The following is a 15,464-nucleotide window of genomic DNA, read 5'->3' as shown; positions in this document are numbered from 1 at the left end:
ACCACACGCACACTTACTGGGTGGCACGGACTGTTCTCCCTCGCTGAACAGCCATCTGCACCATTTTTCCCACACAAACGTTTGGGTACCTGTGTGTCTCGAGTAACCCTCCCAATCCAGCCCCTTGAGGGTCGTGGGCCCAGCTGGAGCCTTCCTCTACGCTCTGCTGTGCCCAGCCCAGAGCAGGCCATCCACCAAGTACTTAATAACACAGTGCTGAATGAGTTCTGGTGCCCAGCCCCCTTGGGGCATCAAGTTTTGACATTTCCATCTGCTGTGACATCCTGGGCTTTGTTCTTGTAGAACATCAGGGAAGGAAATTTTATCCTTCTGTCGCATAACCCTCTTTGAGGAAGTTCTTTCTTGAGTCTAACTGAAGAACTACCTGCTGCTGCTCCTTAAGAGAGAAGGCCCACTGTTGTTTTCACCTGAGAGCAGCAGTTACTCTCACATTTTCCTAGCCAGTGGTCCTAGGCATAGGTTTCCGCTTCCAGGATTTCTGTGCCAGTAGCCCCTGGATGAGTTAGTGTGGGCCATGTGTGTCACACTGGCCCTATTCTTGGCATCCTGGCATAAGGCTTCTTCATTATCCAGAAATACCCAGATAGTCCCCTTTCCTCATGTGTTAGTGGGTTTTCCTTGAGGATTTCAATATCATCTTGAGGAGATCAATATCGTCAATATCATCCTTGGTTCCCTGCTTCCTGTAGAACAAAGTCCACATTCAGGGGCATTCAGGGATTCCACCATCCCTAGTCTCCCCCAGTCCTCCTTGTGACCTCTGTGTTGGGCTCACCCCACTGTTACCTGCATTTACCTGGCTTATCCCAGCCTCCATACCTTTGTGTTGTGACTTCCACTTGGAATGCCCTCTCCCCTTCCCCCATATCTATAACCTACCCATGCATGTATCCATTTATTTATTCTTCCATTGATTCATTCAAAAGTATTTACTCAATGTCCACTTTGTGCCAGTCCCTAGGAACCATAATTAGACAACAGGAAAAGAGCTACACATATTTATCTTCCTAACATTGCTCCTTTTCCTCCTCCCCAACCCGCACAAGTAAAGAAGGCCCTGATCATGCCCAAGAGCACTGGCCACATGGCACTGCTAATGACTGGCTCTTGGCAGGGTGTTGAGTGAGACCTCCAAGTTGTTCCTGGGCAGCTGTGCTAGCCGTGCCAGTGCTGGGCGCTGGGCACCCAGTTCTGGGCCAAGTACTGTGGAGCCGAGATAGGGGGCTCAGCAGAGGAGGCCAGGCTTGCACTCGATGCGTGGGAAGTGGGGCAAGTGCCTCAAGGGGCTGCAGGGAAGCAACTGTGCATCCAGAGAATTTCAAGAGGAGCTTGTTTGAGGAGGGAGGCAAGAAGGGGTGGGAACTGAATCAGCGAAGGCTTGGAAGCTCGGAGGATGGTTTGCTGTAGGGTGGGTTCGGCTCCCTGCAGGACTGACTGGCTGGCGCTGCACAAGTGCAGGGAGAGGGGCCTCTCTGGAGGGTAGGCGTTCCCATGGAAACTGTCGCATCCCATCTGTGGCCTCAGACAACCTGCCTTGTGCCTCTGGGTCCATGACACCCCCACTGAGGTGCCAGGCCACACTGGCAGAGTTTGTGCTTATGTCTGGTGTGGAGTATGGATCATCCATGGACTGGGGTGCCCATGAGGTGTAGGGTGCTGGGAAGCCTGCCTTCTCACCCAAGTCACTGGCTCTCTTGGACCCCAGTTGCCTGGTTCAACCCTTCCTGCTTCCTAGCTGGGTGACTTTGGGCGAGTAATTGAGCTTTTCTGAGCCCCATTTTCCTCACTTTACCACGTTCTACCTTGTAAGGCTGCTGTGAGGACTGAAAGAAATGTGCCTGTAACAGCACAGAGCACATATGCTTGCCAAGTCCCAGCCAGGTGGCCTGCACCCAGGAGCCCAACCAAGGAGAAGGACAGCAGTGGTGGGCGCTCCGTGCTGTGGGCATCAGCAGGCATCTGCCATATGAGGACGGGGCGCTGCTTCTCCCTGGCCAGGGGCTTGCCAGAGGGGTTGCTGACATCACCATGAGGCAGCAGGGGGAAGGGGCTGCCACAGCGGCCCTGGCTGGGGGAGCAGGAGTGGCCCCAGGCCCCCTGGGGAAGCAGCCACCAGCGGGTATCCTCTGGTGGCCCTCACAGCCTGGACCTGGAGCCTGGGAGAGAGACACAGCCCCACATCTGACCCCTGGTGGTCCTTTGGCAGAGTGACATGCCGGCAGCTCCAGCCCAAGGAGTTGCTGCACTGGCTGGGGTGCCCAGGTCTGGGGAGCCGGAGCACCCCAGAGAAGCTGCTCCTGGTGACTGAACGTCCTGTGCTACCCCAAGCAGTGCTCCTCTCCTCCGGGTGGATTTTGCTTCCTTTTTCTAGGTGTCATGGTGTTGAATACCACCTGAGGCTTGAGATTGGGCTGGATTTGGAATAGGGACCACTGAAAGGAAACAAAATCACTTTTAAAGGCCAAATCCCACCCCCAGCCCCAGGCCACTGGCTGCTGTGAAAACAGATCAGCACTGCTGGCCTGCTCAGGCTGGCATGAGGGAGAAACGCCACGGGCTGTGGAGACAGGGAAGCATTTGGCCAGAGGGTGCCACCTGGGCCCTGGATTCCCAGGCGTTCGGGTAAACTGCATAATGTCCTTCTGGCCCGGGTGCTGTCACGTGACCAAATGGGTGGGCTTCTTCTCCAGTGCCCTTCCTGCTGAGTGACCTGTCCTCGGCGTTGGGCACCGGCACCACCACCTCCCACTGCCTCAGCACGTCTGTGCCACGGGGGTGCATCTTGGCTGGAGAGCTGCTTGGCACATCTGCTGTCTCCCTCCCCTCGGCTCAGAGCAGCTCCGGGGAAGGACTGAGAGGGAGATCTGGGGGAAGCCTGCAGGTGATCAGATATAATTTCCTCCTAATCATTAGAGCAAAAGGGAGATGGAGAGGTGAACAGGGATGTTTTTAATTCCTGCTACCTCCCTGGCATTTTGTCTTTCTCTCCATATAGCCAGTCCCCATGGTAAGACCTGAATGGTCTAAAATAAAAAAAAAAAATTTTATACAGAGCCCAGGTTGGCAGCAACAGGAACCGATCCCCAAGCCCCAAATCAACGTGGCGTCTTGGCAGCTGTGTCCCTGGAGCACTTTTTCCTTGTTGCATTTTGTTTTGTAATAACCCAGACGCTTTTCTGCGGCTCTCGGCGTAAATGCACCAAGTGGGAGGGGACGGGCATGCTCTCCATTCTTCTGCCCTCATGCGTGTCTCCTTTCTTCGCCTTTGCAGAACCACACGATGAGCCAGCACGCACAGTGAGGGACCGCTCGACAGGACACCTCTCCGCAGAAGGCTTGCCGGAGACGCCGTGGGGAGGGCCATTTGAACATTACATCCAATCAAAGTGTCATTTGCAACCCAGATGTAAAACTCTAATGATTTGGCCATGAGGCGCTGCTATTATAAGCAGCTGGAAATGAATATTAATGGCAGAGATTAAAAGTATTCCATGCTCAGTATTTTTTATTGTCCTGCTACAGCTAGTGTGCTTTTAGAGTTTCCGCCGAAGACTACATTTCTAGAGTTAGAGAAACCCGCTTTTTGAGGCTGTTGTCCTTTGTTCCTTCATGTATTATATTGATAGTTTTTAAAAAAGGATTAGTGTGATTTTTTTTTTCCTTTGCTTCTTTTTTTTTTCTTTCTTGTTTTTCTTTTCCCCCCTTTGGTTAACTACTTTTTAATTGCAATTCTAGGTAATTGTGCATCGTGATGTGATTGCTTGGCTATTGTCTGAATATTTCCTTTTAATTTTTTAATTAAAGACTAATGCTTTGATTGGATTTGCCAGTTCACCGGACAGTGATTAAAACTATGTAATGAATATAATCGGTTTCAGTACAACTGGATGGTCTGCTTTTAAATGTGACTTAATCTGACTGCAGTAACTAGTACAGTTCAATAAAGGGAATCCATGCGATTAGCATCCGGCTGCCTGGTTCTCTCCTCCCCACTCCCCAGCCCTGGGCTGTGTGTGGGTCTGTAGTCACCCATAGGATGTGTCCCTGTGTGAGTTCCTGTAGGATTGCACATGCCCATGGGGACCTGTCCACTGAGACCCAGCTGCATTCAGGAAACATGGGTAGTAATGTAACCCATGCAGTCTGGATGAGCTGGCAGTGGTCAAGGAAGTCAGAGCAGAAAGGACGCTTAAAGATGAAATACTCTGATCTTCTCTTTTATGGATGGGGAAACTGAGGCCCAAGGGTAAGTGGGCTCATCCATGATGTTTCCTTGTTTCTCCCTGTTGGGATGGCTTTCCCATGTGCTAGATGAAGATAGTCAAGGGGTTAGCCCTTACCTTGTCAGGACTCCAGGTGGATTCCAGCTGTGGCAGAGGCATGGGGAGGTGACAGGAGCTAAAGGCAGCTCCTCAGCCCCATGAGATCCAGGACGGGGGGCTGCAAAGTGGAGCAGGTGATTGGGAGCTGGTCCCCATCACAGAGATCTGTGGGACATGGAAGTACTGATACCAGTGACCAGAGCCAGGACTCTAGTAGGGTAAGCAGCGTGCCCACAGTACAGAACCTCAGGGGCCCACTTACTTGCAAGCCCCAAGAATGGGGGTCTCCTGACATTTTCACCCGAGGTGCCTTGATTGCCTCACCCCATCCTGGCTCTGCTGGCACCCCAGGGCTCCCTGGCAGCCTTAGTCTGCCACATGGCCACCTTCCCACACCTCTGTCATACCAGTGCTCAACTGACTTGCCATTAGAGGCCAGGGTTTCAAAGAACCTGCATGGGGAAGCCCTTCCTTGTTAACTTTTCACAAGGGGCAAGAAAATTGGTTATTACTCTCTGCAGAGTGGAAATGAAGCAGGCAGACAGATTGTACCAAATTATAATGTAATACTAAGTCACGGGCATGGAATTTGGAGCAGTATACCCAGTATCTTCTGATTTCTATGTCAAGGGGCTTCTGGTGACCTATAAGAATTCCCCTTTCTGCCACCTCATGTAAGGATCTCACACAGGTGGATATTTCATTTTTCAAAATCCATTTAGCCCTGCCAATCATGGAATAGACTCCTGCCCATGTTGGACAGAATGAAGCAGCTGCCCTTAGAATTCAGGGCTCTTGCCTTCTGGAAACCATAGGCAGTGAACTCCAATGTTTAGTCCCCTGGAGATTTGGCTGTTTTAGGGGAAGACCTTAGGGTAGGCATCACTGTTCCTCAAAGTATGGCCAACCACTGTCTGGGACTAGGTGTGTTTGCTCTGCATTCACAGCCAGGCCTGCCCTTCAGATGGTGCCGATACTGGACTGGACCAGCATGTCCCGGGGCTTGCCAGATCACTATCTCTGGGCCCTCTCCAGTTCCAGATTTATCCCGAACCCGGTGCAACCCAGGTGAGTCCTCAGCAAGTACCAATAGAAGATTTGATTTGATGGTTGGTGGCATAGGGCTAAATTAGTCACTGCCCCCATTAAAAATACAGCGGGGGGTTTAAGAGCTTTTCACGCCATGTGGGAATCAGCAGCGAAGCCGGCGGATGCCTTGGGTAAGGAGAGAGGCGGCCTAGGGGACCGCGAGGTAATGAGGTTTATGGCAATGACAAGGCAGCCAGGGAACCCCACCGACTCCCCCTCACCCAGGCCCATTGTTCTCTGGCTGGCTCTGCCCCCTCTGCTCGCACTGACAGCCCCACATGACTTCGTGCTGAAAGGGAGCTCATAGGGGGACATGGGGGCCTTTACTGGACTCATATTCATCAGCATCAGGCAGCATAGGGGTGGGGAGAGTGCAGGGCTGTAAGTTGGGGATCCCCCACCTTCCTGCCAAAGGATTTGGAGCTGGGATGAGCCACTTTACGTCTCAGCTCTGATTGAGCTCGCAGGGTCACTGGGAGGCTTAGATGAAATGACGCCTCGTGAAAGACTGAAGACCCAGAAGTGTCATGGTCATTGTTGGGGAAACAATGAAGCCAGGCGTCCCACACAGCTCGGAGGGTGTGATGGGATTGGTCACTAGTATGGATGCTGGAGCAGAGTATGGCAGAGGGGAGTTGGCAAGGGGACTGGAAGCCTAAGGTTCACTGTTGCTGTCTTTACATGTACCAGTTGTCAGTATCTAGTGGCTCTGTGGGCAGAGGAATTTTGCCCAGGCTGAGAAATAGACCAAAACCCCAGGGCCCCAGGGCCCCAGATCCCTGGCATTGGGTATCTGCCCAGAGATTTTGGAAGTAGGTGGATAAGGGTTTTGGTCTTAGGGGAGAAGCTGCTATAAGATGAATCTTGCTGAGTTCCCCCAGCCATAGACATTGCTCCTCCTAAACTAACAGTGTATTAACATTTAACTTTCCACCTGTTTTTTTTTAATTACCCTCTTATTAATTTTTTTCAATTACCCTACATTCTTAGGGGTGGACTCTGTGGTCAGTACATAGGACCAAGACTTCAATCCATTTATTCATCCAGCGAGCCAGCAGATACTCACCGAGCTGCTCCCAAGGGCCAGGCACCTCACAAGTCGCTGGGGATATGGAGATAGGCAGGTGGCATGGCCCTGCCCTCATGGAACTCATGGTCACATGACAACCAAGCATGCTAATAAATGCTTAGCAACACATGGCCAAAGTGCTGTGATGGGAAAGGACCGGGGCTGTGCGGGATGAAGGGGAACCCACGTTAGAGGCTGGGGTGCATCTAGAAAGGCTTTACTGAGGAAGTGACTTGAGTTCAAACCTGAAGAATGAAAGGACCTCAGCAGTGAAAAACCCTAAACTGGAAACGAGCTGCAAATCTCAGAGTTCTCCAGTCATACTGGATTTTGATTTTAGATGATTTAAAACAAAACCAAAGAAGTTCAGAATCCTGTCCAAGGTCACGCAATTCAGGATAGGATTGAGACTGTAATTTGGGTGTCTGACTCCCCTTTGTGGACATCTTCTATTTGTTGAAGGACAAATTGATTGCATAATAACTATTATTATGATGATGATAAATGGCATACTGTGTAGGAAAGACTGCTGGCTCTCCTCCTTTTCCTTAATAAATTAACTACGATTTTTGTCTAAGCACATGTTACCTTGGAGAGGGTCAGAGTATATACATACATGTACATATGTGTATATATATAAATATACACACACATATATATAAAACATACATTAAATACATAATTATTTATATAAAATAAAACTTTATAGTTAATAGCTGGAACTCCAGAAGCTGTTTTGAACCATGAAGTAATCTGGAAATGGAAGTCACACATGGGCTGAGCAACAATATAGAAGGAATCTAGGTCTCCAGCTGTGCCCAATACAGACTGGCTGTCCCACTTCCCCAGAGGCTTCTTGAACTTGAGAGAGAAATAAACCTCTCTCTTGTTTAAGCCATTATTGTTCTGGTTTTTCTGTTACAGTTGAATCAATACATAACCAATACAAATTAAAATATATACATATATGACTTCCAAGTAAGAGCAAATTTAGAAGGTTCAAGGAAAGGGTATGGGATGGTTAAAAACATCTGAAGGCTAAGGGAAATACCTCAGTGATATACTACAGTCAGTATCTGGTCCATAAGTACATGGGGTTGGGCTGATCTGGGCTTGGCTGGGCTTAGTTTGACTGATCTGAGCTGGGTTATCTGGCTGTTGGTTAATCTAGGATGGCCTCAGCTGGGATGACTGAGGCACCTTTTACTCTGCTTTTCATGTTTCATGCTCTAGCAGGGTAACCCGAGCATGTTCTTATGGCATTGGCCAAGGGCAAGAGCAGAGCAAGCCCAGTTGTGCAAGTGCTTTTCAAGCTTCTGCTTGTGCATGATGTTTGCTCATGTTCCAATGACCAAAAGAAGTCCCGCGGCTAAAACTTAGACTCAAGAGCAGGGAAATGTATTCCACCCTCTGATGGGAAGAGGTGCAAAATCCTACAACAAAGGATTCAGGGAGGGATGGAGAATGAACTACAGAGTTGAAAAACCTCCTTTACCCCTCCCAAGGCGAAACCCAATAATTTATTGGTACCATCCATGGCCACAGCTTGGGAAAGGACAAACTGAGGTGGTCCAGCTTAATCCTAATGGGTTGGACTTTGCCTTTGGAGGAAAGAGAGCCACGCTCAAAGGATTTATCCCCAAAATGCTTGTTACCTGTCCAGGCAAGTTCACAGGGCCACTATTTTTTAAAATTTACAGTTGATTTTTGATTCGCTCGGGCTTGCTGGGAGACTGACCAAGGATTACACACTGCATGGCACTCTCAGTTTCAGGGAATGGGAGAAAACTCATAACACATAACAAAGTGTTAAGTGAACACTGAACAACAGCTCTATCTTGCTCAGTCTCTCTCCAGAAGCACCAAAGAGCTTATAGTTTGCCATGCATACCCCTGGCTGTTTCCTTCCTTTATGCCTTTGCCTGTGCTGTTTCTTCTTCCCAATATGATCTTCTCTTCTTTTTTATCTGGTTAACTCCGATTTTCAAACTCAGCTCATTAAACTCATTAACTCATCTTGGGTGCAAAATTTAAGAAAGAGCCAAAAGCTCAGTAATCAAGATAAGCAATATTTTAATGCAATATTTTAAAAATCAAATTGGCAAACTACAGCCTGTGTGCTGGCAACCTGTATTTGAAAAAGTTTTATTGAAATCAGGGGTCGGTTACTGTGAAACAAGTGAGACAGGGTTGTGCAAATGAAGCACTGGATACTGTCTTTAGTCAACATTTTGCTACTTTGTTTATAATATTTTGTTTTTTTGGTATTGATTTTGATTTTTTAAAACATGGCACTGAAGTATTATTCTGAGTTATTTGGCATGTGCTTCAGTTTTGTGCCCAGGGCAAGTGCCTCACTCCTCTTTCCCTATCTTGGCCTCAACCTAATCTGAGCTCCACAGTCAGCTAAAGTTCTGATAGTAAGAATTCTGATGATGATAACCAATACGTAAGTCACGGCATCTGCACACTTCTGTAACTGTCTGTGTCTGGGACTGTGATTCAGTCAGGATAGGCAAAGTTATGGCACAGTAACAAAAAGGCCCCACATTGTAGCAGCTGAATACAACAAAGATTTATTTCTTGTTCATATTATTTGGCCATCCTGGATTTCCAGGGACTTTCTTCATCACAGTCACTCAGGAAGTTGGCTCAGGGAGGGAACACCACAATTAATGTGTTCATTAATGAAGCCAGAGGGAGATAATTTGGAAGGGTCTCACACTGGCAACTCAATAGCTTTACCTGGGAGTCTCTCTCTCTCTCTCCTTCTCACACACACACTGCATTTCAACTCACAGCTTTTTGGCCAGCAATTGTCATAAGGCCCCACCCCATCACAAGGGGCCAGGAAGCACAACCCTGCCATGTGCCATGTGTGTGGAAGAACTAAGAGTGGGCAAGGTTGGCAAACTGCACCGATGACTACCATAGTCTGTCCACTCCCCTATCTCTCCATGCCTGACTATAATTCCTTTGCAGGCGGAGGCTGATTCTTAGTAAATCTGGGTATATCCAGCACCCTGCACAGGATCTGCAGCAGATGAATATGGACTGAATGTATGCAAAAACTGAGAACGAAAGTGAAAAAATGACAATTAAAAAGGCCTGGGCAAAACTGGACAGCTACATGTAAGAGAATGAAACTGGATCACTGTCTAAACCCATACACAAAAGTAAATTTGAAATGGATCAAAGACCTAAATGTAAGTCATGAAACCATAAAACTGTTAGAAAAAAACATAGGCAAAAATCTCTTAGACATAAACATGAGTGACTTCTTCATGAACATATCTCCCCAGGCAAGGCAAACAAAAGCAAAAATGAGCAAGTGGGACTATATCAAGCTGAAAAGCTTCTGTACAGCAAAGGACACCATCAATAGAACAAAAAGGCATCCTACAGTATGGGAGAATATATTCATAGATGACAGATCTGAGAAAGGGTTGACATCCAAAATATATAAAGAGCTCACACACCTCAACAAACAAAAAGCAAATAATCCAATTAAAAAATGGGCAGAGGAGCTGAATAGACAGTTCTCTAAAGAAGAAATTCAGATGGCCAACAGACACATGAAAAGATGCTCCACATCGCTTGTCATCAGAGAAATGCAAATTAAAACCACAAAGAGATATCACCTCACACCAGTAAGGATCGCCACCATCCAAAAGACAAATAACAACAAATGTTGGTGAAGTTGTGGAGAAAGGGGAACCCTCCTACACTGCTGGTGGGAATGTAAATTAGTTCAACCATTGTGGAAAGCAGTATGGAGGTTCCTCAAAATGCTTAAAATAGAAATACCATTTGACCCAGGAATTCCACTTCTAGGAATTTACCCTAAGAATGCAGCAGCCCAGTTTGAAAAAGACAGGTGCACCCCTATGTTTATCACAGTACTATTTACAATAGCCAAGATATGGAAGCAACCTAAATGTCCATCAGTAGATGAATGGATAAAGAAGATGTGGTACATATACACAATGGAATATTATTCAGCCATAAGAAGAAAAACAAATCTTACCATTTGCAACAACATCTATGGAGCTAGAGGGTATTATGCTCAGTGAAATAAGCCAGGTGGAGAAAGACAAGTACCAAATGATTTCACTCATATGTGGAGTATAAGAACAAAGAAAAACTGAAGGAACAAAACAGCAGCAGAATCACAGAACCCAAGAATGGACTAACAGGTACCAAAGGGAAAGGGACTGGGGAGCATGGGTGGGAAGGGCGGGATAAGGGTGGGGAGAAAGAAAGGGGGCGGCATGACAATTAGCATGTATAATGTGGAGGTGGGTATGGGGCGGCCTCTACAACACAGAGAAGACAAGTAGTGATTCTACAGCATCTTACTATGCTGATGGACAGTGACTGTGAAGTGGTATGTGGGGGGGACTTGGTGAAGGGGGGAGCCTAGTAAACATAATGTTCTTCATGTAATTGTAGATTAATGATACCAAAAAAAAAAAAAAAGGTCTAGGGGGAGATAAGCACATATATGAAGATATCTTGTAACCTAAAAGCTGTGGAGTATGTCAGACCTGGATTCGACTTACTAACTTTGTGACCTCAAGCACTGTGCTTAGTTTCTCTGAGCCTCAGTATTTTCACTGATAAAATGGGGAACAAATAGTCTTACATCACAAAGTTGTTGTGAAATTGAAATGAGGTAATTATGATAACATTAAATAATATTACCTGAACAGTCACTGAGTGTTGGGCATTATTCTAAGCACCGCCCAGGAAATAACTCATTCAATCCATATAATAACCTCATTACGTGGGTACTGTTAGCCCCTCTGTAGAGACGAGGAAACCAAGGCAGAGAGAGACTAAGTAACTTGCTAACGCTCCAGTTCTAACCCAGGCAGCCTCAGCCCCCAGCTCCCTGTTCTCAGCCCCCAGACACATTTTAGCAGAGTGTACGGTATGGATGGGGCCTGACACGCTCATCACTGGGGGCTGATTCTGGCTCAGCCTTTGCCTGGAGAAGCCAAGTGGGGACGGACATGCAGGTCTCGGCCCCTGGGTGCCGCCCCCTCCGAGTCTAGGACCTGAGACACTAAGGTGGCGGCTCGGCCCGCCCCCTCCCTCCTCTGAGTCCTGATTGGCGCTCCTGCCCCGCCCACCCGGCGCCGGCCTCAGGGTGTGAGCTGAGCGCGAGCTGCGAGCGCAGTGAACTTATTTGTGGTTATTAATTACTGAAGGGTGCAAACCGTGCTTCTGTGCATAAAAATATGTTTGAGCAGTTTCTACTTAAACTTTAAAGAGAACGTTAATCAATTTTATTTTAACAAAATGACCTTAAGCAGAGAAAAAAAATTGGTGTTATTTGCCCAAACAGGCAAATTAATTTCTCTCTCTTGAGAAATCTGAGACGTTTCCAGAAATAGCTATGCATAATTTACACCTGCCCTGGCCGCTCCTAGTTTAACGCCAAGCCCAGTCACGGGCCCTACCCAGCCCTTAAGCCCACAAAGAGCTGAAAACAAAGAGGTCCTTGCAAAGGCCTTTTCATCCTCGTGCCCGTTGGTCTGCTCCTTTTCCGCGACCTTGGGAAACGGCCAAGGAGGGGAAGCAGCAATGTAGTCTCTGAGACCCAGTCTGGGTCAAGGTCTCTGGGAGGAGAGGGGCAGCTGCCTAGTTCTGGGCCTGGGAATTCTCGGGAGGCCCAAAAAGGGTCCCCAGCAACTATCTCCCGCCCCCTCCCCAGTCTTCGGGCTCCCCTCGGAGGCATCGCTTTCCGCCTGCCGCCTCCCCGCCTTTGAGGGATTCCCGTAATGGCAGGCTCCAGGACACTCGGCAGAGCCTGTGCTGCCTTCCATATGCCTGCCCTCTGGATCTCATGCTCCCCGCCCCGGAGATTGGCTGCTTGGGCCCGGGTGGGCGGGCGCACGTGTTCTGCCTGGAGCATGGGGCTTAGAGGCTGGGACCGGGGCCACTGGAGCTGCTGTCGGTTTTCAGGCCAGCCGGGTGGTAGCAGTGTGACTTGCAGCAGGCCATTTTGCCTCCCTGGACCTAGGTTTCTCCATCAGAGTATGGAGAATATTCTATTCCTGCCGCACAAATCTGCTGTGAGGCTAGAATGAGAAATCTGGGAGAAGGTCAGTTCCCAGAGGGCAGAGTTTTGTCTTTTTTTCTCTGCTGTATCTCCAGCACCTAAAACAGTGCCAGCATGTAGCAGATACTTAATAATTTGTTGACTAAATGAATGAAAGGTGCTGAATGTAGTAGTTGTCAATTATTGTTCCTACTAGTATTAATGTAGTAGGATTTTTTAATTTTCCAAATATAAAATTAGGTTATAATATGGGAAATTGTTTTTCAAACTATATTTGCCCATTCATCACTCCCTGAAGATTGTGATAGGAGCACTTGGAGGAGAGAATTCCCTTCTTCCTTCCCTTCAAAGTCACTATCTTGCATCTAGTAAGTGCTCAATACATACTCCTTAAATGAGTGCATGAGAGCCTACAAGCTGGATCCTCAAATTCAGGGTCCCCTGGAGCAGGGAGGCCAGGTGCATGAGTAAAGTGGGCTGGGGGATTTGAGACCTGGATGGGCTGAGCCTAAGGCTCATTAAAGGCCCATCTCTAGGAGGCCCAACCCCTTACTGCCCTGCAAGCATGCAGACCCAGGTATCTAGATCTTTCAATTTTTCAAAAGGAAGAAATCCAGATTTTATTATGAAAACATATTATTCTTTAGTGTTGGTAATTAAATCAGAGTTTAATTTATGAAACACACACACAAACAAACCAAAAAAAAAATTTGTACCAAGGGAAACATCTTTGAGGGCTACATTTGGCCATGTAATAATCAGAATTGGATTCTCAGGCCTCTCTATACCTCTTCTTCATCTGTAAAACAAGGATAAATAAACTTTCTCAGAGTTGTGAGGATTTGATGAGGTGACATGGTAGGCACTTGGCAGAGCTCCTGGCTGGCATAAGGAAGGCCTGATATACAGGGGTGGTTACCTCATTTCTTCAGACAGGCTGCAGGCTCCAGAGGCACCAAGAAGGCTCACCTAGGAGAGAAGCCACATGGAAACCAGTTTCTCACCCTGAACTTCTGAGGGATGATCCGGCTACTGATTCAGAACAGGTGAATCTAGAAACAGAAGGAATTTCAGAGCTCTGGAATGATAATTCATGCCCCTAATAGCAAACATGGATTGATGGCTTGCTGTGTGTTTCTCATGCAGAGCAACATTCACCTGGCTGGGAGTCCTCGCTCTTCTTGTCACCATTTCCCTGTGTGACTGTGGGCAAGTTCCTGCCCTGTTCTGGGCCTCATTTTTCTCACTGTGAAATGGGAGTGTTGAATCAGCTCTCCTAGCTGACCTTTAGAGCTCCCCATGTTTGTGGGGCTTCCTTGGGAAGCTGGGTCTGGGGGCAGAGCTCAAGGATGGCATCTGAAACTGTAAATGGAGACAAAGATACCTGCTCCCCAGGCTATGGAAAGGATTTGAGGGCACGCTGCACTTGTCATTACTTTGTGACATGCCAAGCATCCAAGGGACACTTTTGTTAGTTGATGGTTCTTAAGGTCCCATAGAAAGCAGGGGAGAAAATCAGCTTTGAGAATATGTGGAGGAAATTACCCTGACCCTTCTATCCTCTGAACAAAGTGGAGCTTCAGTTAGCCTCCTGGTAGGAGAACTTTCTGCCTGGCAGCCTGAGGGCTTCTGGCTAGGCTCCTGGGTCTGCCCTGCACCCTGGCCACCATGTCCCCAGGCACCGTGGGTTTGTGAGCCTCCTGGCATTTCTGGAATCTCATTCTTCCCTCTCCTGGGCCCAAACACACCTGCAGGTCCTTCAGGGCTTAACCTAAATGCCACCACTGGAACACCCCTCAGTCATCTGCCTGGGTTTGCCCTTGCTCCAAAGTCTTCACAATGCCCAGCACATTGCAAGGCACATGGGGCTGCTTGCTGAATTTATAGCCTGACACTCCCACTTAGTCCTCATTTTCTTTGTCTTCGTATACAGCAAGGGAAGCTTGACCTCAGCTGTATTAGCCAGCTTTTTACCAGGTGAGACATGAAACCAGGTGATCTGTCTGCAAGGCTGGGCTCTAACCAGACAAGTTATGTGGATGCTTAAAATAAAATGCTTGATTTTTAAAAATGTAGTTATTAAATAATAATAGAAAAAAGTATATTCAGAAGGATATGAAAAGAAAACATCATTAAAAAATCAACCTTTCCTTCTCCACACACTCATGTCTTCCAGGTTTCTTCCTCCCAGAGACAGTTCACACACATGAACGCATACATTTGTGTATTATTACTATCCTTTCACAGAAACACTCATTGGACACATGGTCCTGTTACTTTTCATTCCCTTATTAATATGCTGTTCCTTTTTCTTCATATTGGCACACACAGATCATTTTTTTTTAGGGGTGTGTAGTAGTTTTTCAATTACAAATTTGATATCCTGAATAGTTGTAAGTTATATATATATAAAGCTACTCAAACAATCAATTTCATATTAGGTGAGTTGTAGTAGTCAGTGTTTTTCAAGGAGTTTATTCACTTTATCTAATTTGAATTTATACATGTAGAGTTGTTTATAGCATTTCCTTATTATGCTTTTGATGTCTGCAGGGTCTGTAGCAATATTCTGTTTCACTCCTGATGTTTGTACTTTGTGTCTTTTATCTTTTTTTCTTTTCAGTCTTGTCAGAGGTTCATCAATTTTATTCATCATTTCAAAGAACCAACACTTTGTTTCATTATTTTTCTCTGTTGTTTCTGTTTCCAATTTTGCTCATTCTACTCTTTACAATTTCCTTCCTCCCTCTGGCTTTGGATTTATTTTGCACTTGTTTTCCTAGGTTCTCGAGGTAGAAACTTGATTATTGATTTGAGACTTTCCCTCTTTTCCAATATATTCATTTACTACTATACATTTCCTTCTCAGTACTGCTTTGGCTGTGTTCAAAATTTT

General features: G+C 47.0%; 1 protein-coding gene across 5 annotated transcripts in view; it reads left to right on the top strand.

The window, feature by feature from the left end:
• Nucleotides 1-3,980, top strand: part of ZNF423 (zinc finger protein 423) — a 319,514-nt gene extending 315,534 nt beyond the window's left edge. For all 5 annotated transcript variants that reach the window (XM_036880775.2, XM_036880774.2, XM_057493430.1 and 2 more), the window contains one exon: nt 3,293-3,980. In XM_036880775.2, the coding sequence (XP_036736670.2) occupies nt 3,293-3,322 (30 nt within the window). In that variant the 3' untranslated portion in view covers nt 3,323-3,980. The remainder of the gene's footprint in view (nt 1-3,292) is intronic.
• Nucleotides 3,981-15,464: the final 11,484 nt, after the last annotated feature.

This window comes from Manis pentadactyla, chromosome 15 (genome assembly GCF_030020395.1).
Source record: "Manis pentadactyla isolate mManPen7 chromosome 15, mManPen7.hap1, whole genome shotgun sequence".
In the NCBI taxonomy this organism is placed as follows: Eukaryota; Metazoa; Chordata; class Mammalia; order Pholidota; family Manidae; genus Manis; species Manis pentadactyla.
This window is presented reverse-complemented; position numbering and strand designations above follow the sequence as displayed.